General features: G+C 40.5%; 1 protein-coding gene and 1 long non-coding RNA gene across 2 annotated transcripts in view; one reads left to right on the forward strand and one right to left on the reverse strand.

Annotated features, from left to right (window-relative positions):
* Window positions 1–2,169: 2,169 nt before the first annotated feature.
* The window catches only part of LOC116598332, a 37,322-nt gene continuing 19,905 nt past the window's right edge, over window positions 2,170–19,586 (reverse strand). The window contains exons 3-5 of the long non-coding RNA XR_004289039.1: window positions 9,924–10,018; window positions 3,566–3,636; window positions 2,170–2,517 (exon numbers count right to left, since the gene is read on the reverse strand). This is a non-coding gene — a long non-coding RNA (uncharacterized LOC116598332). The remainder of the gene's footprint in view (window positions 2,518–3,565; window positions 3,637–9,923; window positions 10,019–19,586) is intronic.
* FIBIN (fin bud initiation factor homolog) lies at window positions 3,648–6,278 on the forward strand. Its single transcript, XM_032356993.1, has one exon. The coding sequence runs from the start codon at window positions 4,124–4,126 to the stop codon at window positions 4,757–4,759; it is 636 nt and encodes a 211-aa protein (XP_032212884.1). The 5' UTR covers window positions 3,648–4,123; the 3' UTR covers window positions 4,760–6,278.

Raw genomic sequence — 19,586 nt, forward strand, 5'->3', positions numbered from 1 at the left:
TGTTGTATTGCCTCCATTTCCTGGGAACTTTGTGATTGCTTTGGTTAAGAATTACCCCTAACCAATGTTCTTATAGCAAATAATAATAACCTCTTCACTGAGTTAATGTGACACATAAAAGATTATATCATCAAAATTTATTCCACTCTCTCCCTTTTCTTCCTTCTTTACTTGCTTCCTTTCTTCCATCCCTTTCTACCTTCTTCCTTTCTTCTTTTCTTTCCTACTCAACCATTTCACTTCCTTTCTCCTTCCCACCCACTGTAAAAAAAAAAAAAAAAAAAATGGCTGCTCAATAAATACTAGTGATTTCCTGTTAATTGATAAAATAATACTCAACATGATAAATACTGGGGCTTTCTTATCTTCTCCCCTTTGTCTTCCTTTTCTCTCTTGTCCCACCCCAGAACCCCTACTCTGGTCCAAGCTAACTCCCTTGTTTTTTTCCTTCTCTGACATGGTTTAGGGATTCAGCCTGATAGTTTGGGAGAGGGGAGCTTTTGAGAGTGAGAGCTTCCACTTCCCAGAGACACCATTTGAATGTCTAGACTGCGTAGTGGGACCTCATCTAATACAAGTCTCTTTGTCTATAAAAATTCCATTATTATCATAATCAGAAACAGGCAAGGGATCATAAAAATCTTTGGCAAGGGGAAATCATGGAGCTTAGGAAATCTTATAGGTCTTTAGGCTCATGGTGTCAGCCTGATTTCCTGCTTCCTTCTCTGAAGTGGACTGGACCAAAGGAACAAGATTTTAAAGTGCACCAAAAAGAAGAAAGGATACCAAGCTATAAACTAGCCAACCCTGCTGGCGCTGCATGGCAAGTGTTGCAAATAAACAGCTGGTACTGGGTGAAGGTGCTTCCAGGCCACTGCTCCTGGGGTCCTCTTTTATTCTTAAATTTACCCAATTCCTGCCTTTTGACTTCATCTTGTATATCTGGGTTTGGACATTTCCTCTGGCCCAATTTACTTCAGGCCAATCATTAGAAGCCCACCTTAACTCTGACTCTAGTAGATCAGCCCGAGACGTGATCGTACATTTATAAAGACCTTATAAATAAATAACTTAAAAATGAGCAAGATGAAGTTTTAGTGCAAAAAGCTATGGCATGCTGAAGCTAACTAGCACTGGCTCGTGAGAACCAACTCAGGTTTTTAGGAATTTAGCAAGTCAGTTGTTAAACAGAGTCATTATTGAAAATTATGCTACTTAAATATGTAGTTAAATAAGTTATATTAAAATAAAGGGAATGCATATGTAAAACTTACCACTTTGTAATTGCTTTACTATGTCCTATGTTCTTGGGATTATCTGGATCGAATTTATCATATGATGGAAATGCTATATAATGGTGTGTCATTGCACACATCTTCCTAACTGCATTCAGTGACCCAGGCACGGTGAGTGTATTCACACCATGGAAATCAGCAAATGTTACGAGAGCTTTTTTCTCCCATAGGCCAGCTGTTAAATAGTTGACTACACACAACTAGAAGAATGCTGGTGTCTTTCAGAAGTGGTTAATAAAGACAGATGCATGGCATAGGGAGAATATTTGTAGTTACTTCCCCCAAAATCCATTCTCATAATGTCCCCTTCCTAAATAAGACCTTACATTTTTCATTTATGTAGTTTGCATGGTCCCTTGCCTTCAGGTGCAGAACAGGACCCTTATTGTCTCAAGCACAGTGGCCAGGCCCCAGCCTCTGACTACTGTCAGTCTGGTTCAAGGATGAATTAATGGTCCAAATTGAACCAACATGGCCACTGAGGCTGATTTTGAAGGAGCTGCCATTCATAACCTGCCATTCCTACTATACAGGATCAAGGAAGTTTGTAACTGTGGAAGACACTGATAGCTATCTTGGAACCACAAATGAAAAGGACTACCCAAGAATGCATTTAAGCTGAGGAAATAGAACCCAAAAATGGTGAGAGAGAAACTAGATTCTGGCCCAGGCGCAGACTGAAAATCTAATTATGGACTTTCTATAAGTCAGTGAATTCCTTTTTGACTTCACCATGATTGAATTAGACTTTCAGTTACTTGTACCAAAGTGATGCCTTCCTGATACATGACATGGAGTTTATATCTTTAGATGGGGTCATTGTAGGAAAAAGTAAATACTCTCAGTCATTCGTATCAAGATTATTTGTGTAGATATGCCTGACTCTTTAACCAGGGAGCAAACTCTTTGTAGGCTGAAACTTTTTATTGCACATCACTGTTTCTATAGTTAACTCAACACTGTGCCCTGCACAGAGTAGGGAGCAAGTAGTAATAAGTACTTAACTTAGGTCTGCTTAACCGATTCGGTTCGTAAGTCAGGGAGGGATTGTGCAAGAAGTGGAGTGAATCCGAGTAAATTCCTCTTCCCTTCTTTGGCCCAGCGGCCAATTTGAATCCATCTGTTGTCATTTGTGAATGTCCCAGGAAAAAAAAGAATGAAGTAATATGGCTCTTGAGTCCAACAGTCCAGTCTCTCCAATGGAGAAGGTGGTAGTTTTCTGCTGGAATACAGTGAAAAGAAGTCATCATCTTTTGGTTAGCATAATCACTAAGAAAATTCCTTTTGATCATGTTTTCATGATGCCAAATATCTGGATAAGAATTAAAATGTGCAGTCAACATGTCTCAAAAAATCTAGGCCCGTGGCACCACGGTGACAAAATATCCAGTTACTTAGCCAGACTTCTCCTCTTATCCACGAGTCTCGGCTTCCACAGCTCTGGTAGCCGTATCTAAAATAGACTCTAGCATAGAGTAAATGCTCAATAAACATTTCTTGGACAGATGAGTTGGCCCGATGGATGCCAATTTGTTAATTAACTCATAGATCAGAAACTAAAATGGCCTGGTGGAAAAAAAAAATACTCTTTTTTTTTTAATTAAATGAAAAGACCCTGTGTTGGCTCTAATACAGTCTAACATTGTGACTACAAATGATTTGTTTCCCATCCTGTCCCTTGGTTTCTCCATCCGGAAAATGGAGATAATAGTGCCAGCCCTACATTCTTCAAAAACTTTGAAGTATCTCAAAAGAGACAGTAACTGCAAAGGCGTTAGGCTAAAGATACATTGCCAAAGCTTAGCACGGATGCATTTTCATAGGATTAAACAATTATCTCAGTCGTCCACTTACTTATTAAACTGGCAAAATTCCATTTTCAGCTTTTATTCCTGTACATGCTAGCAACCGTGCATTAATCATTTTCTATATTGCTATTGCTTCCAAAGTATTGTTACTAACATCTCTAACCATTTCCAAACGAAACTGCCACATCCAACACTGCAAATTTGCCTTCGAAGTCACAAACCTTTTAATGTTGAATTTTTAATGATAAAAATAGAGATACTTAACAAATCTAATCAAACGGGTACTTATTTAAAATGTGAAATAGTATTTCTCCAGGGTAATCACGCTTCCCCTAAGACATTAATAGCAAATCAGTCTTTCTGTCTTGGGCATTCTATTTACTCTGTTCTCGTTTTCTCCTTCAAGCTAAATTCTATTTTGCACGGTCCCCTTTCCAGTCTTAAAAAAAAAAGATCCTGTACCTTTAATAACAGAGACCTGGTGAGAGGTTTCTTTCCAAACTTGTTCCCTGGCTTCCAAGTGACGAAACCAGCTGTAATTTGAGAGCAGAGAGATCCTCAGGATATCATTAGCCAAAGGAAAAGCTCCACATTCCCACCCAGTCCAGAAGTTGAAATCGTATCAGAAGGCAAGAGCCTTTCTCTCCAGCTACACGCTCCATCTCTTAGGAGCAAGGGGGAACTCCGAGGGACAGTGGGGCACCAGAGCCCTGGAGCTGGGGTTCCCTCTCCTGCCTGTGATCCCGCCGCCACCGCCTGGAAGGAGCAGGCAGCATTCCAGTCCAGAGCACAGGAACAGGAGCCTGGGTGCACCCTGTGCTGTGTGGCTGTGCTACCCAGGCACTGGTGACACAGCCACATGAAGCCTGCTGGGGAGGGGGACCCAGGGTGCAGCAAGCCTGCGGGAACTGAGGCTGTCACCATCTTGGAAAGGCACTGACTCCCAGGGGGACCCCCCCCTTCTTCGTGCCTGGACGGACAGTCTTCTCCCGGGGTCCCCGGTCACCCTGACTCTCCAGGATGGTGTTCCTGAAGTTCCTCTGGATGGGTTTCTTCTGCCACCTGTGTCAGGGCTACTTCGATGGCCCTCTTTACCCGGAGATGTCCAATGGGACTCTGCACCACTACTTCGTGCCGGATGGGGACTATGAAGAGAATGATGACCCTGAGAAGTGCCAGCTGCTCTTCAGGGTGAGTGACCACCGGCGCTGCTCCCAGGGGGAGGGGAGCCAGGCCAGCAGTCTGCTGAGCCTCACGCTTCGGGAAGAGTTCACTGTGCTGGGCCGCCAAGTGGAAGATGCTGGGCGTGTCCTGGAGGGCATCAGTAAGAGCATCTCCTACGACCTGGACGGGGAAGAAAGCTATGGCAAGTACCTGCGGCGGGAGTCCCACCAGATCGGGGATGCCTACTCCAACTCGGACAAGTCCCTCACTGAGCTGGAAAGCAAGTTTAAGCAGGGCCAGGAACAGGACAGCCGGCAAGAAAGCAGGCTCAACGAGGACTTCCTGGGGATGCTGGTGCACACCAGGTCCCTGCTGAAGGAAACGCTTGACATCTCTGTGGGGCTCAGGGACAAATACGAGCTGCTGGCCCTCACCATCAGGAGCCATGGGACCCGGCTAGGTCGGCTGAAAAATGATTATCTTAAGGTGTAGGTGGAAGGGCAAACTGCCAGGGTGAGGGCAGCAAGTGAGCCCGGTTGTGGAGGGTGGGGACAGAAGACAGGGCTAACGTTTTTTTGTGCTTCTTATTTTTTATATCTGGATTTGCACTTGGAGAATGATCTGAAGCGATCTTTGAAGGAAATAAGTGAGAGTCGAGTTGTTTCATTTTTGTACATTATTTATGGGATTGCTATTGATTTACTTGGAAAGAACAACTTAAAGCCATGCCTCCTGCCTTTGCTAGAGGACTTTATAACTCTGCAGAGACACCTGTTTCAGCCACATCTAGAAGGACGCAGTTTGTGCAGTAGGGAGCGATTAAAATTCCCCACCCTGGAGATTATGTGAAAATACTCAGAGAGGATAGTGCAGAGCTCCTTTTCGTCTTCAGCCTTCACTCTTGGGCTCTGAAACTTGTCAGCTGTCTGTTTTTCAGATGAGGTCTGAGGTGCTGCTCAGCCTTCCTACCAGCTGATGGAATTTGCCAGTTTCTTGTTCTCTTTTTCTCTTATTTATTAACCATGGTCTCCAAGGTTTAGTTTTTTGTTTGGGGGGTTTTCTGTTCATTCTTTATTTTTGTTTCGTTTTGTTTTGTTTTTTTGTTATTCGTAAGAGTATCGCCTAGAATTTGTACGCAAATCGTCCTTTGCCGGGCATGTCCGAGGGGCCTCTGTGAGTGTTAAGTTGAAGTGACCACATTTAAGAAGTGCAAGCTTTGTGGTGGGTACACACTCAATGTTGCTAAGCTGATTTGTTGTGTCTCTCATTGTATGCCTGTGTCCTCAGAGCTACAGTCCGTTACAAAAAAGTAGATAGATTGTTTGAACCCACCTCTGAATGCCAATGATGCAGGTTACCAATGTATTCGTTCTGGGTTTGGGGGTTTTGCTTCTGTTTGAGTATTGGAAACTTGTACTTCAAGTAAGGCGGGGGGGATTCTAATTCTAATAATTCCTTCACTTAGTTTTATTATTCAGCCAATAAATATGTTCTCGTATAACACTGGCTTATTTTCTAATTGATACCCATAACTTTCAAAGTGCGAAGAGGAGTAGAGTGCAGGAGGAAAGAGGTGGGTGGGATTTCAGCCAGTTTACTCAGCGTATCTGATCAAGAAGGCAGAGGGATGGCTACGCATTTGGCAATCAACCCTTCCCTGGCCACCCTTACCATCCCCAAAAGAAAAAATCTAGGTCTTGCCAGAAATTGGTCTCTGCTGGTCTGCCTAAAAACTCCATTTCCCCCCACTTTTTCCCCATAGAAACAACTGGAAAATTTATGACAAGGCTCAAAAGTTATATGCCCTCGTAATGCAGATGGAGGGCCCATGCTAAGTTACAGGAACTATAATGATGTTTACTAATTTTGAAGCCAGGTCTGTGTTATTGACTAATGATTTCAAAAGGTGGAAATGCCCTTTATTTCATGTCTTTCCCCAGGCTTTCCCTCTCACCTTAAATATGTTTTCCTTTTACACACACACACACACATACACACACACAGAGGAAAATAAATGAATGTTCATAATCTACTCTTCAAACATTGAAGCATTTTTTTTTCTCTCCCATGCATGAAGAATCCAGTTTTCTATGATTATAATGTGTCCAGTATATTACTGTAGGGGATACTGACACCCAGAATGGCTGACCCTTGTTGCAACAGCTTGAGGACTCTTAATGTGCTCCTTGCAAGGATGTTGAGGCCTGTAACTTTGCATAGCTACCTCATTGTTTAAAATATAAAAGAACAATGCATGGAATAATACTGAAAATCATCGTTTGTAATCTCTTTGCATCACTCAGGAGACTGCTTTTAGCTGCCTTTATACGGGTGTGTGGGGAGAACATAAATGATTGTTGAAAAGTGTTTCCTTCTTTATGCTATGAAAGACGAGGGAAAAACAGCAGAGGCAAAGGAGATGACGTTTGGCACTTAAATGATTGTAGTTTGTAGTTACAACATTTAATATCTCAAAATTTTCCTATCACTCACTTCACAGGACTCAAGTCTAATCCATGGACATATTAAATGTCATCTCTTCAGTCTCCCCGTCTGTAATAGGAGAATATTAAGCACATGACACGGTTAGAAAACTGGCTTCACTGCGCATGCTAATTTCAATCAACCCGTAACGGCTGCATACACTATTAGGCTAAAAAGGATTTAGAAGGCACAGATGTAAAGAAGGCTGTCCCCAGTTAGAGAAGCCTTCCATGGGTGCAGAAAGAGGCGCAGTGGCACATCTGCTACAAATTTGAAAACCCTGAAACAGATTATGTATGAGGTTCTTTCCAGGGCCAACATTCTATGAGTCCTGCAAAACCAGAACGAAATTATCTGACATTGAATCATCCATTCAAAGCTAGATGTACAGCCAGTAATCCCACAGCGTCTTATGTAAATGGCCTTAGAGGGCAAATGAGAATTTCCAGGTGGGGGGAGTGAGCCTCCCTAGATACCAACCCAGAGACTAACATCTCAAGTCTTTTCCAAATCCTCTTATGGGGGGAGGGGAGTCAGGGAACAGACCCACTCACCTCTTTCCTCCTGACTACCTTGTTATGCTTATTAGGACCTCCTTACTCCCCAGGTGACAGATTCTTTTCAATAGTGCTTCTTTATTTCTCAGACCATGAAATAATATTTTGAGAATCTGAAGAAGACTACATACTTTCTTCCCTGAGAAATCTGACAAAAATATCCATACAATTTAGGATATGCTTTATTTTTATAAATACCAATCCCTTAAACTTGCATCCCTTAAGGATGGGATGCACATATCCCTTAGCATGCATCAGGAGTTAGGTTGTGGGTAATTCTGGGATACCACAAAGCTACGGGACTTAATCTAACTAAAAGTTTTAAAAAGCCTCTTGGAGTTTTATTTGAGTAAGAGACATTTTTGTTATTGTTATAGTTTTCAGTTAGCTTATTTTTAATGTTTTATTGACCTATTTGAAAGAGAGAGAGAAAGAAAGAGAGCACAAGCAGGGGATGGGGGCAGACTCCCCACTGAGTGGGGAGCCCAGTGCAGGGCTTGATTCAGGAATCGACCCAGGACCCTGGGACCAATGACCTGAAGGCAGATGCTTAATTGACTGAGCCACCCAGGAAGCCTAAGTTTTGGTTCATTTTAACAACAAAACTGCTAACTTTTTTGAGAACTCAGGGCCTGTGCTAAGAATATTGCCTGAAATACTTCTCTTAATTCTAGCAACAAACTGTGTAAAGAAAGTATCATAGAAAAGGAATTATGCCAAGTGCTTCAAATAGTACCTGACACAGAGTGAATCCTCGATAAATGTTTATTGATTATTTTGGCAATTGAGCCTAGAAAGCCTAGAGAATTTTCTCAAGGTGAGAACTGTGTCTTATATACTTCATTATGTACTCCCCTTTTAAACTGATGGTTATCTAGTAGAGTATAGATCAAATAAAAGAAGAATGTGGAGGGTTGGGGTCCCCTGGGGCCACCAGCTGTCTACTGCAAATGTTGTCCCTATAGGTCTGTCAGCTGACATCCCATAACAGTTCAGATGTCTGACCTCTGTCAGTCAGAAGCTGAGTGGCTCCTGTGTTTACAGAATTTCTCACTGCTACTTTCTCTGTGTGATGCATTGTTAAATACCACTACTCCCCTCTCTCCCAAACTGATCATGTGAAAATTTCCATATCCTTACTTTGAAACATTCCATAGGTGTCTGTCTGTCTAGAGTCTGTTGATAAAAAACACCAGGCCTTGTTAGCCTCTGCAACCACCAGGCCACACTCCTAGAAGCTGGCAGAAGCCTGCTGGTGGAGATGTGTTATGAAAGGCAGCAGGGAGAGGCTGTGCCACAGCTCACATACTTTTCATTGTCTTTTAAATTCTTTCTTATAACTCTGCTAAGGAAATAGGATCAAAGCTTTCTGAGAGAAGCCTTGAAACATAGATTATAAACTATTTTAGCAAGTAATAAAAATATCCATGAAAACCACTAAAGATAGGAAATCATTCTAAATGGTTAGCATGCTCAAACTTCCCTTGGGACATTTTCCCGAGGATGTTAATAAAATCTTTTTGATAAGAAACAATAATTGGTTGTGAAATATAAATGCTAACTGTGGTTTATCAGTGTTTTCATACAAAATCAGTGTTTTCATAAAGAACAACTGGAGACAAGTCTTGGTTAGAAATAGAATACAGAAATGCAGAAGCACAATTTGCTGATCTAGAGAATGAGATTCTGTACATCATCTTAGCAATTTTGGAGTTGGAGTTATCCTTGGGAATACTATCTCCAGAGTCAAGATCCCGATGGGTATGTCATTCATCCAGCATTTTTAAAAAAGCCACCATATAAGGTACCCACAATAGAAAATGGCATGTAGACATGTGAGAAAAAGGAGAGCTAGACTAAAGATCATAGTACCATGTAGGACTGGCAAAGTACAAGCTTCTGTGGGAGCTTAGCAAGAATGTAAGCTAGAATTGTTTGGGAAATGTAAAGCAGTGTAAATAAAATAAGGATTTGGTGTAATCATACATTCAAAAGATATAAGGGTTTCATTGTTGTTGGTATTATTGTTGTTCTGCTCTTAAATAACATTTTTTTCCAACTATACAAGCCATAGCTGTTGTATTCTAATGACATGTAAACAGCAAAACACAAAGAAAACAAAATCATTCCTAGTCTCAAACTCCCCCAGCATACACCTACTATTTGCATTTTAGTGTACTTACTTTTTTAGTATTTTTTAATGCATACCTATGTAACTATATTTTCCTTTGGGAAAAAAATGATATCCTAGTAATACATTGTTTTGTAGCATGTATCTATTTTAGATATTCATTATGTTCAGTAGCATAGATTTTTAAAAAATGCTTAAATCTCCCCCACGGTACTTCAGGAAGCAGAGGTTCCGGTTTCTAGATCTTGTCTTACTATGTATTAGTTGTACAGTTTTGAATAAATCCCTTAAGTGATCTGAAATTCCAACCTTTTGTTTGCAAAATGCAGATAATAGCCAATATTTATTAAACAAGCACCGCTCAAAGTATTTCTGATGCATTAGCTGACATAATCTTCCCAGGGTTATATTTCAGGTAGCTGTTATATTTTCTAAAATTTTGAATAAAGAGACTGAGGCACAAAGAGTAAGTTAAGTGACTTACCCAAGGTCTCATAGCCAGACAGGAATGGAGTCAAGATTCCAAAGCAGGCGGGTTGTCTCCTCTACTAACCACTAGTGATGAAAGTCTTTTCCGTTCTAAAGGTGGGAGACGAGACACGTGATTTCTTAACTCCCTACCTATTCTAAATGGCCTATGAAATGAACATTTTCCTAATATGATTTTCTTAATTGAAAAAAAAATGCAAATCCAGTTTCTCTCAAAGAACTTATTTCTCTGCTTAATTTTATGTTGGATGAAGAATCTCCTTCACATGCATGTGTTGCTCCATGATTCTTTGCGTAAGAGCAACCAGCTTCTTGCTAAATCTTGTATTTTCCAAGCACTTTCACCCATATTATCACATTTGACAACAAATGATTATTGATGCTGAACTGGCCAGGACAGTTTGTGGTGTTTAGCATTTGGTGATGGGAGCCCAGTGTTCATACCTAGACAAGTAAATACTCAGAAGACTGAGACAAGTTACTCAGTCAGCAGATGGAAAGATTCCTTGTCTGGGCTCCATGTACCTTATAGGTCTGCCTTTCATGCATCCATTCTTCCATTCAAAATACACTCACTGAGTGCTTGATAACATGTATACTAAAAATGGAAAAAAATACAGCCATTGAATCCTTCCTGGGTATCGGGCCCTGTTCAGGATACAGCAGTCAGACAAAATCCATGTTCTCCTCAATCTTATATTGAAACATGCAAGTTTAATGAATCAGTAGGACTCCTCTTGTGGGGAGATAACAAATAAATGAAAATATCTGTAGAATGGGATATTAGGCAGTGATACATACTATTTTAGTTAAGATGGCGTTAAGGAAGACCCCTCTGAGTAAATAAGAGATATTAGAACAGAGCCTTAAATGTTGTGTAGAAGACCAAGAAAGTAAATGTTAGAGGAAAAGTATTCCTGGTAAAAGAATAATAAATTCTTCAGACAGAAGACAAATTCAAATTCCTTCAGACAGAGACAATTTTATGTTTGAGAAGAGAAGGCAAAAAAACAGTGGGCCTATAGCAGAGCAAATCAAAGAAAGAATTAGTGAACTTGAAGTCAGAGAGGAGATCTGGGCTAGGTAATAAAGGAACTAGATGGCCATCATAAGAAATTTGGATATAATTCTAATTTTAATACACTGAAGATCTAAGGAGAAGATATATTTGAATACTAATTAACATATTTTATATAATATATGTAACTAATATATTTGAGTACTAATGAATGATACTTGGATATTATTCAAATTTCAGCGATCTCATTTCCATTTGTATTTCAATACATGGAGGTCTAAGGAGAGGAGTGATTTGATCACTTTGATACCCAAAAAAGATAGTCATTTTCCCCAGACATTTACATATAGTCTGAGAAAGATTCTCCGTAGAGAAGCAAGAACAGAAGCAGGAAGACCATGTGGTTTGGTGAAAGGTCATCTGAAAAGAGATGATGGAGGTTTGCTCTAAGGTTAGGGTGGTGAAGGTGACAGAAATGTACTTCAATCTTCCACATGTCCCATTGTTGATTTTTATCCCAGAAGAAGAGGTTTGCTCTAAGGTTAGGGTGGTGAAGGTGACAGAAATGTACTTCAATCTTCCACATGTCCCATTGTTGATTTTTATCCCAGAAGATTTTTATCCCATCATTCTTCTCAATCTTCTTATATATTATTCCAATTCCCTAACTCTTAACTTCATTTCTTCTCTTCCCCCAACTTTGGATTTGACAGCACTGACCCCTCAGATTCTTGATCACCTTCCCCTTCCCCACCAAGGTAGTTGGATACGTCTGAACTGAATTCAGCTGCTTTCCTAACTGCATCAAGATATATTCGGACCCCAGCGGACCCCTCTAACTCACAGCCCCAACTCAGACCCACCAGCCCAAGCCCCGTCTAACCTACTTGATGGCCTGGGATGACACCACTCTGCAGGTGGAGATTTGCACTCAACCACAGGAATGCCTCACATGACTGACAAGTACACAAAAATAACTATGATTGCACTAAAGCTTAAATATCTATCTTCCCTTCACTAATGATGTCAAGCAGCATCATTGTATTTCCACATTTTTCCCCTCAGACACTTTAAGTAGATAACCTATTTCTAAAGATAGAACTTTTCTCTTGAGGCTTTCTGATGACTTCAGAATTTTGTATTACCCTATATTCAGTACATTAGGATACAGAGTATCCTATTTTGCCTCTAGGAAGCATTTTCTCAGAAGGCTTGTACAATGCACCATTTCCTGTTTTTTGCTATTCCACACACACACACACACACACACACGCACACACATACAACCCAAAAAGCCACCAAAAGATATTTTGTATGTCAACAGCTTGCTGTTTACAGAGAGGAACCTGACAGTTATGATTAATCAAGTAAAACCTCCATGCTCCAAGATTGGCAGTAATAGCATGCATTTTCCAGTTGTGAAAAGTTTCCTCCTGCAGGCAGTTAAAGAAATGTGTTTCCTTAACGTCTTCTCTTGCTTTGATCTTTGCCCAGCGTTCATTCCAAGACCAAGCAAATGTGGGCGCTCCACTCAACTTTCAAAATATATGCTTTGCTGGCAGTCCCACTGAGTCAACCACTAACATTTTCCACATGATTCTACTACGAATTAAATTATAAAGAACAGAAAACCTAGTGGGTTTGCTTTGCTCTGAATTATATTTCTCCCTACCCCTCAAGTGTCAGTTTTCTCTGTCCTGGTTTCCCCCTCCTCCTTGCCATAGCCAAGCTCTTCTTCTCCTGTTTCCTCCTTTGGTCTCTCTTCCCCTCTTCTTGGTGTTAGGAGTATGGGAAGTTGAGGCAGCAAACTCTGTTTCCCATAATGCCTCTGCAACTTATTAACTGCAGGACCAAAGCAAATTGTGTAACTTCTGGGAGCCTCCGTTCTTTCTGCTCTACAGTGGAGATTATGACACATAGTTTACATGGCCTTTGTGAAGATTTGATGAGCCCATGCATGGAAAGGAGTTACCATAATCCTGCACAATAGCAAGTGCCACTCATCCCATACTGTCTGACCATGCAGATCTCATTGAAAATCCTCTTTTGAGAAAGGACAATCTCTTGAGAAGGAACAATATTTTAAGAAAGTTGAATTTTTTTTAAATGTATTTCAAATAAACCTTGGACATTCTATGTATGCCCCCTGGACCAGTATTGGGCTTCCTTCCCATCCTAGGCAGGTACCTCAGAAGCCAAAGATGCATTTGTTCCCATCCATATAAGAGATGCTCTATGCAGGTGTTTACATTATAAACATTCCTCGCTATTTATGCCAAGAGAATGAATTCTGCAGCAGAAAATAAGTTAGGCATCTTGCTTACCCCTCCTTTCCAAATGTTAACAGTGCCTCTGCTCTCTGCCTCTAGCATGAGGGGAAGGTACATGAGACGGGAAGCTCAGCATGTAGGTGGCTACCGTGAGAGAACTCTCAAAAATTGTCAATGGGTCCACCAGGTGAGAAAGAATAAGAATATTAATTCCTGATATTTATTGAGCACCAATTACATATTTGGTTCTGGGTACCTTGAAAAATTCAGTTGTTAGGTCTCTAAGACTGAAGGTCAGACACTATTTGCAGTGCTCTCAATATGGAAAGCAGTTGGGTGAAATCATGAGTCTCTTTAGAAAACCAGACTCTCTCTGTGTGGTTTGTTGTCCCCAGCTGCCTGACAGGCTTCTGACGTCTCCAGGTAGTGAGCTCGCTAGCACTGATAGAATGGAATGATCCAACTGGGTTTCACTGGGAGTACCTGGGGACATTTATAGTTTTGCTGACTTTCTGAAGTAAGGAGGCAGCTTCATGATTCTGTAACTCACCTGCTCCTATTCCTGGGCAACCTCTTCCCAGTCTGCAGGGGAAGAGGCCCTGACTCAGCTGAACACAGACTCAGGATAAGGCACGCTGACCCCTGCAACTCGGGCCCAGAAGAGACTTGAACCTACATCTTCTTCAATAAGAAAGCAGACACATTGGCTCAGTGAACACTAATATATGCATATATTGAGCAATAAATACAGGGGTGGAATAAGCAGTATTTCTTTTCCAATTAAAGGCATTTTGGTCCCTTGGAAAACTTCAGAAGCAGAACAATTTTTCACTGTTTGGCTCAAACAAAAACTCATTCAGGCTTAGAAATTGGCAAAGGGCAGACTAATGATAAATACTTATCCTAAATCACATTTTCCATAGACCCTCTAATTTCCAAGAGTTTTACCTTAAAAAGAATCACAGAGAAAAATCTGGACTGACAGTTCACAATAACGACATAATATTAACAGGATGTCAGAGTTTACAGGGCTTTCCCATTTCCTCTGTAAAAGCCTTACCATTACCAAAACATGCAGTCACCACTTTGCCTTTCAACCGTTGCTTTTCAAAGCTATTCCTTCATTTTTTTTTCATGTTTTTCAAAGCTATTCATTCCTTTTCCTATTCATTCAACAAATGTTTCTTGAGTACCTACTATGTACAATTACTGGACTAGATTCAGAGGGTGATAATTGTAATAATAATGGTAATGACAATAAAGCAAGACAATAACAATAACATTAAAACCCATACAGTATTTTTATGCTATTTACCATGTGCCCAGCACACTATTCTGAACATGTCACATATATATAACACAGGTAATCTTTGTAACAACCTTCATAAGTATTTCTTGTAAACTGCTCAGCGACCTTTCTAGAATGTCACCTGCTGCCTGTGCCAACCCTTGTTGTCAGCCTTCCCACAGTCCCTTTGCTGACCACCAGTCTCTTCTGGACCATCTTGTCCTCTAATCGAACCCTTATTCTGGAAGTACCAAGAAGTCTTTAAATCAGGAGCTCAGGAATATTTGGAGAAAGTTGTTCCTCAGTGACCCAGGGAGCTAAATAAAACAAACTTTGGATTTAAGTGAGAACAAAAGGAGAGGAAATTAGCAAAAGAGAACCTTGACTCCCGGCTCAAGTTTCAGGACTGAGCCGGCCAACCTGAGAATGAAACGCAAGATTTCAACATTATGTTAACCTCTGTCAGGTTAAAAGAGTAATAAAACTGTACTTGTAACTATATCCCTATATATAGTTTTGGCCCCGAGAGCTGAAAACTTCAGAACTAGAAATAACCGTCACACATGGAGAATCTGAAGTCTAAACAGGTAAAGATACATATTCCGGGTCAGATAAAATCATGGTCTTAAGGCCAGGGTAACACAGAATTACAACCCAGAGAGCCAAGCTCAATATTCACCAAGTTATCGACTGCCTGAATCTTCCCTACAATATTACAGCCTTGCCAAGTGATTATAGAGCCCACACTTGCACTTTTCAAATTATGCGGCACTCTCTTATCTCTGGAGGAGTGCATTCATATGTCGGATAGTCCCAACTCTTAGGAAGTCCTTCCATATTTTGACCTGCAATCTCTCCCCATGTGGCTTCCTTCATTCAGGGACCCACAGCCCCCATTTATCCCTTTTCCATGTCAAGTTAATCAAAGACCTGGCAGCTCCTTTGGCCAGGCTCAATACCCCAAGTTCCTCCAACCCTTCCTTTTGTAATTTAAACAATAACCAAGTTCTCCTAGCTTCACAAGAAACAAGGATTTACAATGGTTTAAAGCATGAGCTTTGCAAACATAAAGCTGTGGGCTGAATCTGTTCTATATGTGCATTAGTGTCTAAGGGTAGTTTACTTCCTATAACCACACCATGAGTTCCTTTTATGTAAATCGGTGATGGCAATATGCACCTCAAAGTGCTGTTGGGGTGAATCAATGAAAGGCTATACATGAAACTCCAAGCATCGTATCTAACACTTCATAGGAATTCAAAATCTATTTAAATAAATGAATGAACTCCTGGTTGGGGGCTCATAAGGAAGGTTTATAGAATGAATAGCAGACCTGAAGAACTCCCTGTGGAGGAGAGTGCCAAAGGAAATATAAAAGAGAAGGATCCAAATGAGAACCCAAAGGGGCCACAGGTGACAAGCTTCTCTGTGGGGGCCACTCTTTCACAAGTTCATCAGCCATATAACGAGCAGTGTGTTTCATGCTCCTGACTCTGCTCATTAAGGGGAGAAGAGGGAAGAGTCTTAAATTCAAGTCTTTTTAAACTGATTCTGGACGTTCTATAAAGGTCTGACCACATACTAATTTGAAAGCCCAAACACGAAGTTATTTTGGGAATGGGAGAAAAGGTACTTTATATCTTTTTTTTTTCTCCCTTCTACAAAAACAGCTGAACAGACTTTCCTAACCCTTTCCCAAAAGTTTCATGTTTGGGCTGAGCTCAGCCCTGGAAGTCCTCACTCTCAGGAGGAAGGCCTGAGAAAGCCATTAAAAGCAAATGAAAGCCTGGAATGGAAATACACAGGGAAGATGGGAATTCAATTGGTTTTTTCTCCCAGGTGATCCGTCTTGCAATAACAAAAAGATGAAACCAAAGCAAAGTATCTCAAGGATCATATCTCCTAAATCACTATAAAGTTTAGCATAGCATCGAGGAGAGACCAACAGACAACCTGATTTGCACTGGTCATGGCTCATCCTTTGATTACCAGGGCTATCTGTGGTAAATGACTGACACTTCCTGAGATTTTGAAGAAGATCAAATAAAAGAATCCAGCTTGGTATATGGTGCGACACAGGTGTTATACCATTTCATGAGGTGTAAAGTGACATACTGCAATCAATCTTTGTCCTATTAGTATCATGAGCTTGAAATAATTAATACCTGGAATCCATACTCTTTCTTCTGTTCCTTGGCTGTTTGGCCTTTCCTCCCCCTCCTCCTATCTCTCTCCAGGCTCTTGGTAGTAAACACGGCACTGACACATTATCCACCCCACTTCCCAACAAAATTGTATCAAAGTGAAAGAACCACATGCTTTGAGGGATAAAATGTGACACAGGAAAAAAGTGGGGGAAGAGACCAAAGAGTCTGATAAGCATCTTACAGGGCATGGAACAATCCCCACAGCAAACGATTATCTAGTCCAGGTTGAGAAACCCTGACCTATAACATGTAGAACCTAAGGATATAGTGGGATCAGGGGCTAGTTAGACCGAAGATCTTGAATATCAGACTAAAATCCTTCCCAAAGGTAATGGGTGTATTACAGGATTCAAGGTATGAAGAAAATAGAATTTTAGCAAGATGTGTATTACAAAGTTTTGTCTAATATGTTAGGGCACGGAGACACCAGAGAGTTCTAAGTATCCTGATGCAAATTCATATATTTTACATAGTATTATGGTTATAATGCCCCAACACCTAGCTGAAAAGTGAAAGCATCTTTCAACAGGCTAAATTTATCTCCTTGGCTTCTATAGACAAAAAGGCTAGATTTCTGTTCTTTCCATTTTAACCAATGGAAAGGGCTTCCTCTACACGTTGGCAAGACAATTAAAGGGGATGAGAGGTGTTGATTTAGTCTAACTAATAGTTTGGCATAATGTAGACGAAACATCTGGTTGATTGGTGCTTTCATTCTTCACTTGGTGGTTTTGACATGAAGGAATCATAATCATTGTTGGATACTTGCTAGTCATCATTGTAAACCCAGATGATAACAGGGTAGAATGAACTGGTCCTAAAATAAAGAATCACAGGTATGAATCTTCAACCCGAAAGACCATTGCTTATAAGAAAGGGGAGCTCTAGAATTGAGAATGATGGACTCAAGAATAACCTTCATTTATGTTTCCCTGTAACTGCTCCTATCCAAATACGCTCTCAGTTTCCTTATACTCATGGGAAGTTTGTGCAACGCATAAAAGCCTTCATAAAAGTTTCTCTGATGATCCTGTGAATAGTGTTATATATAATGCATAAAAACTTTGATTGGTAAAAGCTACTACGATCACTGCATCAGAGTCTTGTTAAAGTTAGAGGAGAAAAAATTCTATGGTTCATAATGTAGTGCCTTTCATGATTACAAGATGGGGAGGAGGTAACCTGACTCCAATATCTGCTTTCCTTACCTTTCCTGACACTTATTGACATTGTCATTCATTTTTGGTATCAGTGCTACATACCTGTGTAGCAACAGTGAACAACAATAGATATTATCTCTGTGTTCTTAGAACTTAAAGTCTAGTAAAACAAATTAGTAATCAAATAATCATATAACTTCTGATGAATTAAAAACAGTCCCATTTCTTTACTACTTCATTCATCAGAAAGTGGTGTTTTACTTCTCTCCCTTTGAATCTGGATGGCCTTGTGACTTACTGTTATCCATAGAATGTGTTGAAAGTGACACTGAGCCAGGTCTGGACTCAAACTGTAAAAAGCCTGTCAGCTTGCACCCTTGTTCCTGGAAGTTAGCCATCAAGGGGTGAGGAATATTTGTCTAGACCGTTGAATAAAGGAGCCCACATGGAGAGAGACCGGGGAAGGTGAGAAGCCGTGTTGATCATGGCAGGGCTGAAAGATCTCCCCACTGAACGTAGCCACATCAGCAAACACATCTCACAATGTGGAACAGGAAAACTACCCAGCTGAACCCAATCAACCCAAAGACTTGTGAGAAATTTAAATTGCCATTGGTTTAAACCACAAAGTATGCAGGTCATTTGCTGCACGGTGACAGCAAAAATACATCATATCTAAGGTAGACCTCTACCACATTCTCTTTCTATCACACTACCCTTTTTTATTTTCTTTAAAGTTCAAATTGCTACCTAAAATTATTTTCTTTATTTTTCTGTTGTATCCCACAACAACAAGAAAAACTCTGACAACAGGGACTTTGCCTGTACTGCTTCTTGCTGTAACGCTTGTGCCTGGAGCAATGCCTGGCATAGAACTGAATGCTCAATAAATATTTGTAAATATTCATATTACAATATTAAATATTTATATTACATTTATTATAGATGGACAGTTGCAACTAGGATAGATGAAGTTAACTAAGAAGAAGATGTTGCTGGAACAGTTTCTACATGAGGAAATTAGAAGGGCACCTGGGTGGCTCAGTTGGTTAAGCCTCTGCCTTCTGTTCAGGTCATGATCCCAGAGTCCTGTGATGGAGCCCGCATTGGGCTCTCCACTCAGAGGGAGTCTACTTGTCCCTCTGCGTCTGCCCTTCCTCCTGCTCATTCTCTCTCTCTCTCTCTTTCTCAAACAAACAAATAAAATCTTTAAAATTCATAAAGGAAATAAACAAACAAATGGATTAGAACTGCTGAGGGAAGTCAGAGAAGATATGACTTGTTTTGATAAAATCTTCACATGCCCAGCAGGAGAGTGGGGATTGTTTTCTTCCTAGTTTATTGTTCAATTAACTGTTATCTCTTAAAGGATATTATCACTTTAAACTTTCTATTGAGGCAGAATATAAAATATTTTTTTAAAGATTTTATTTATTTATTTGACAGACAGAGATCACAAGTAGGCAGAGAGGCAGGCAGAGAGAGAGGAAGAAGCAGGATTCCTGCTGAGCAGAGAGCCCCATGCAGGGCTCGATTCCAGGACCCTGGGATCATGACCCGAGCCAAAGGCAGAGGCTTTAACCCACTGAGCTACCCAGGTGCCATCTAGAATATTTTTAAAACTATATTTAAAGCACTTTCTAAGGATACAGCTACTAATTAATTAAGTAGGTAAGGAATTCCCTGAGGTATCAGAAATTCATTTTACAAAAATT

This window comes from Mustela erminea, chromosome 9, assembly GCF_009829155.1.
Source record: "Mustela erminea isolate mMusErm1 chromosome 9, mMusErm1.Pri, whole genome shotgun sequence".
In the NCBI taxonomy this organism is placed as follows: domain Eukaryota; kingdom Metazoa; phylum Chordata; class Mammalia; order Carnivora; family Mustelidae; genus Mustela; species Mustela erminea.

What these genes read in the sequence shown, in the direction of transcription:
- FIBIN (XM_032356993.1), top strand. Translation starts at nt 4,124, where the DNA reads ATGGTGTTCCTGAAGTTCCTCTGGATGGGTTTCTTCTGCCACCTGTGT.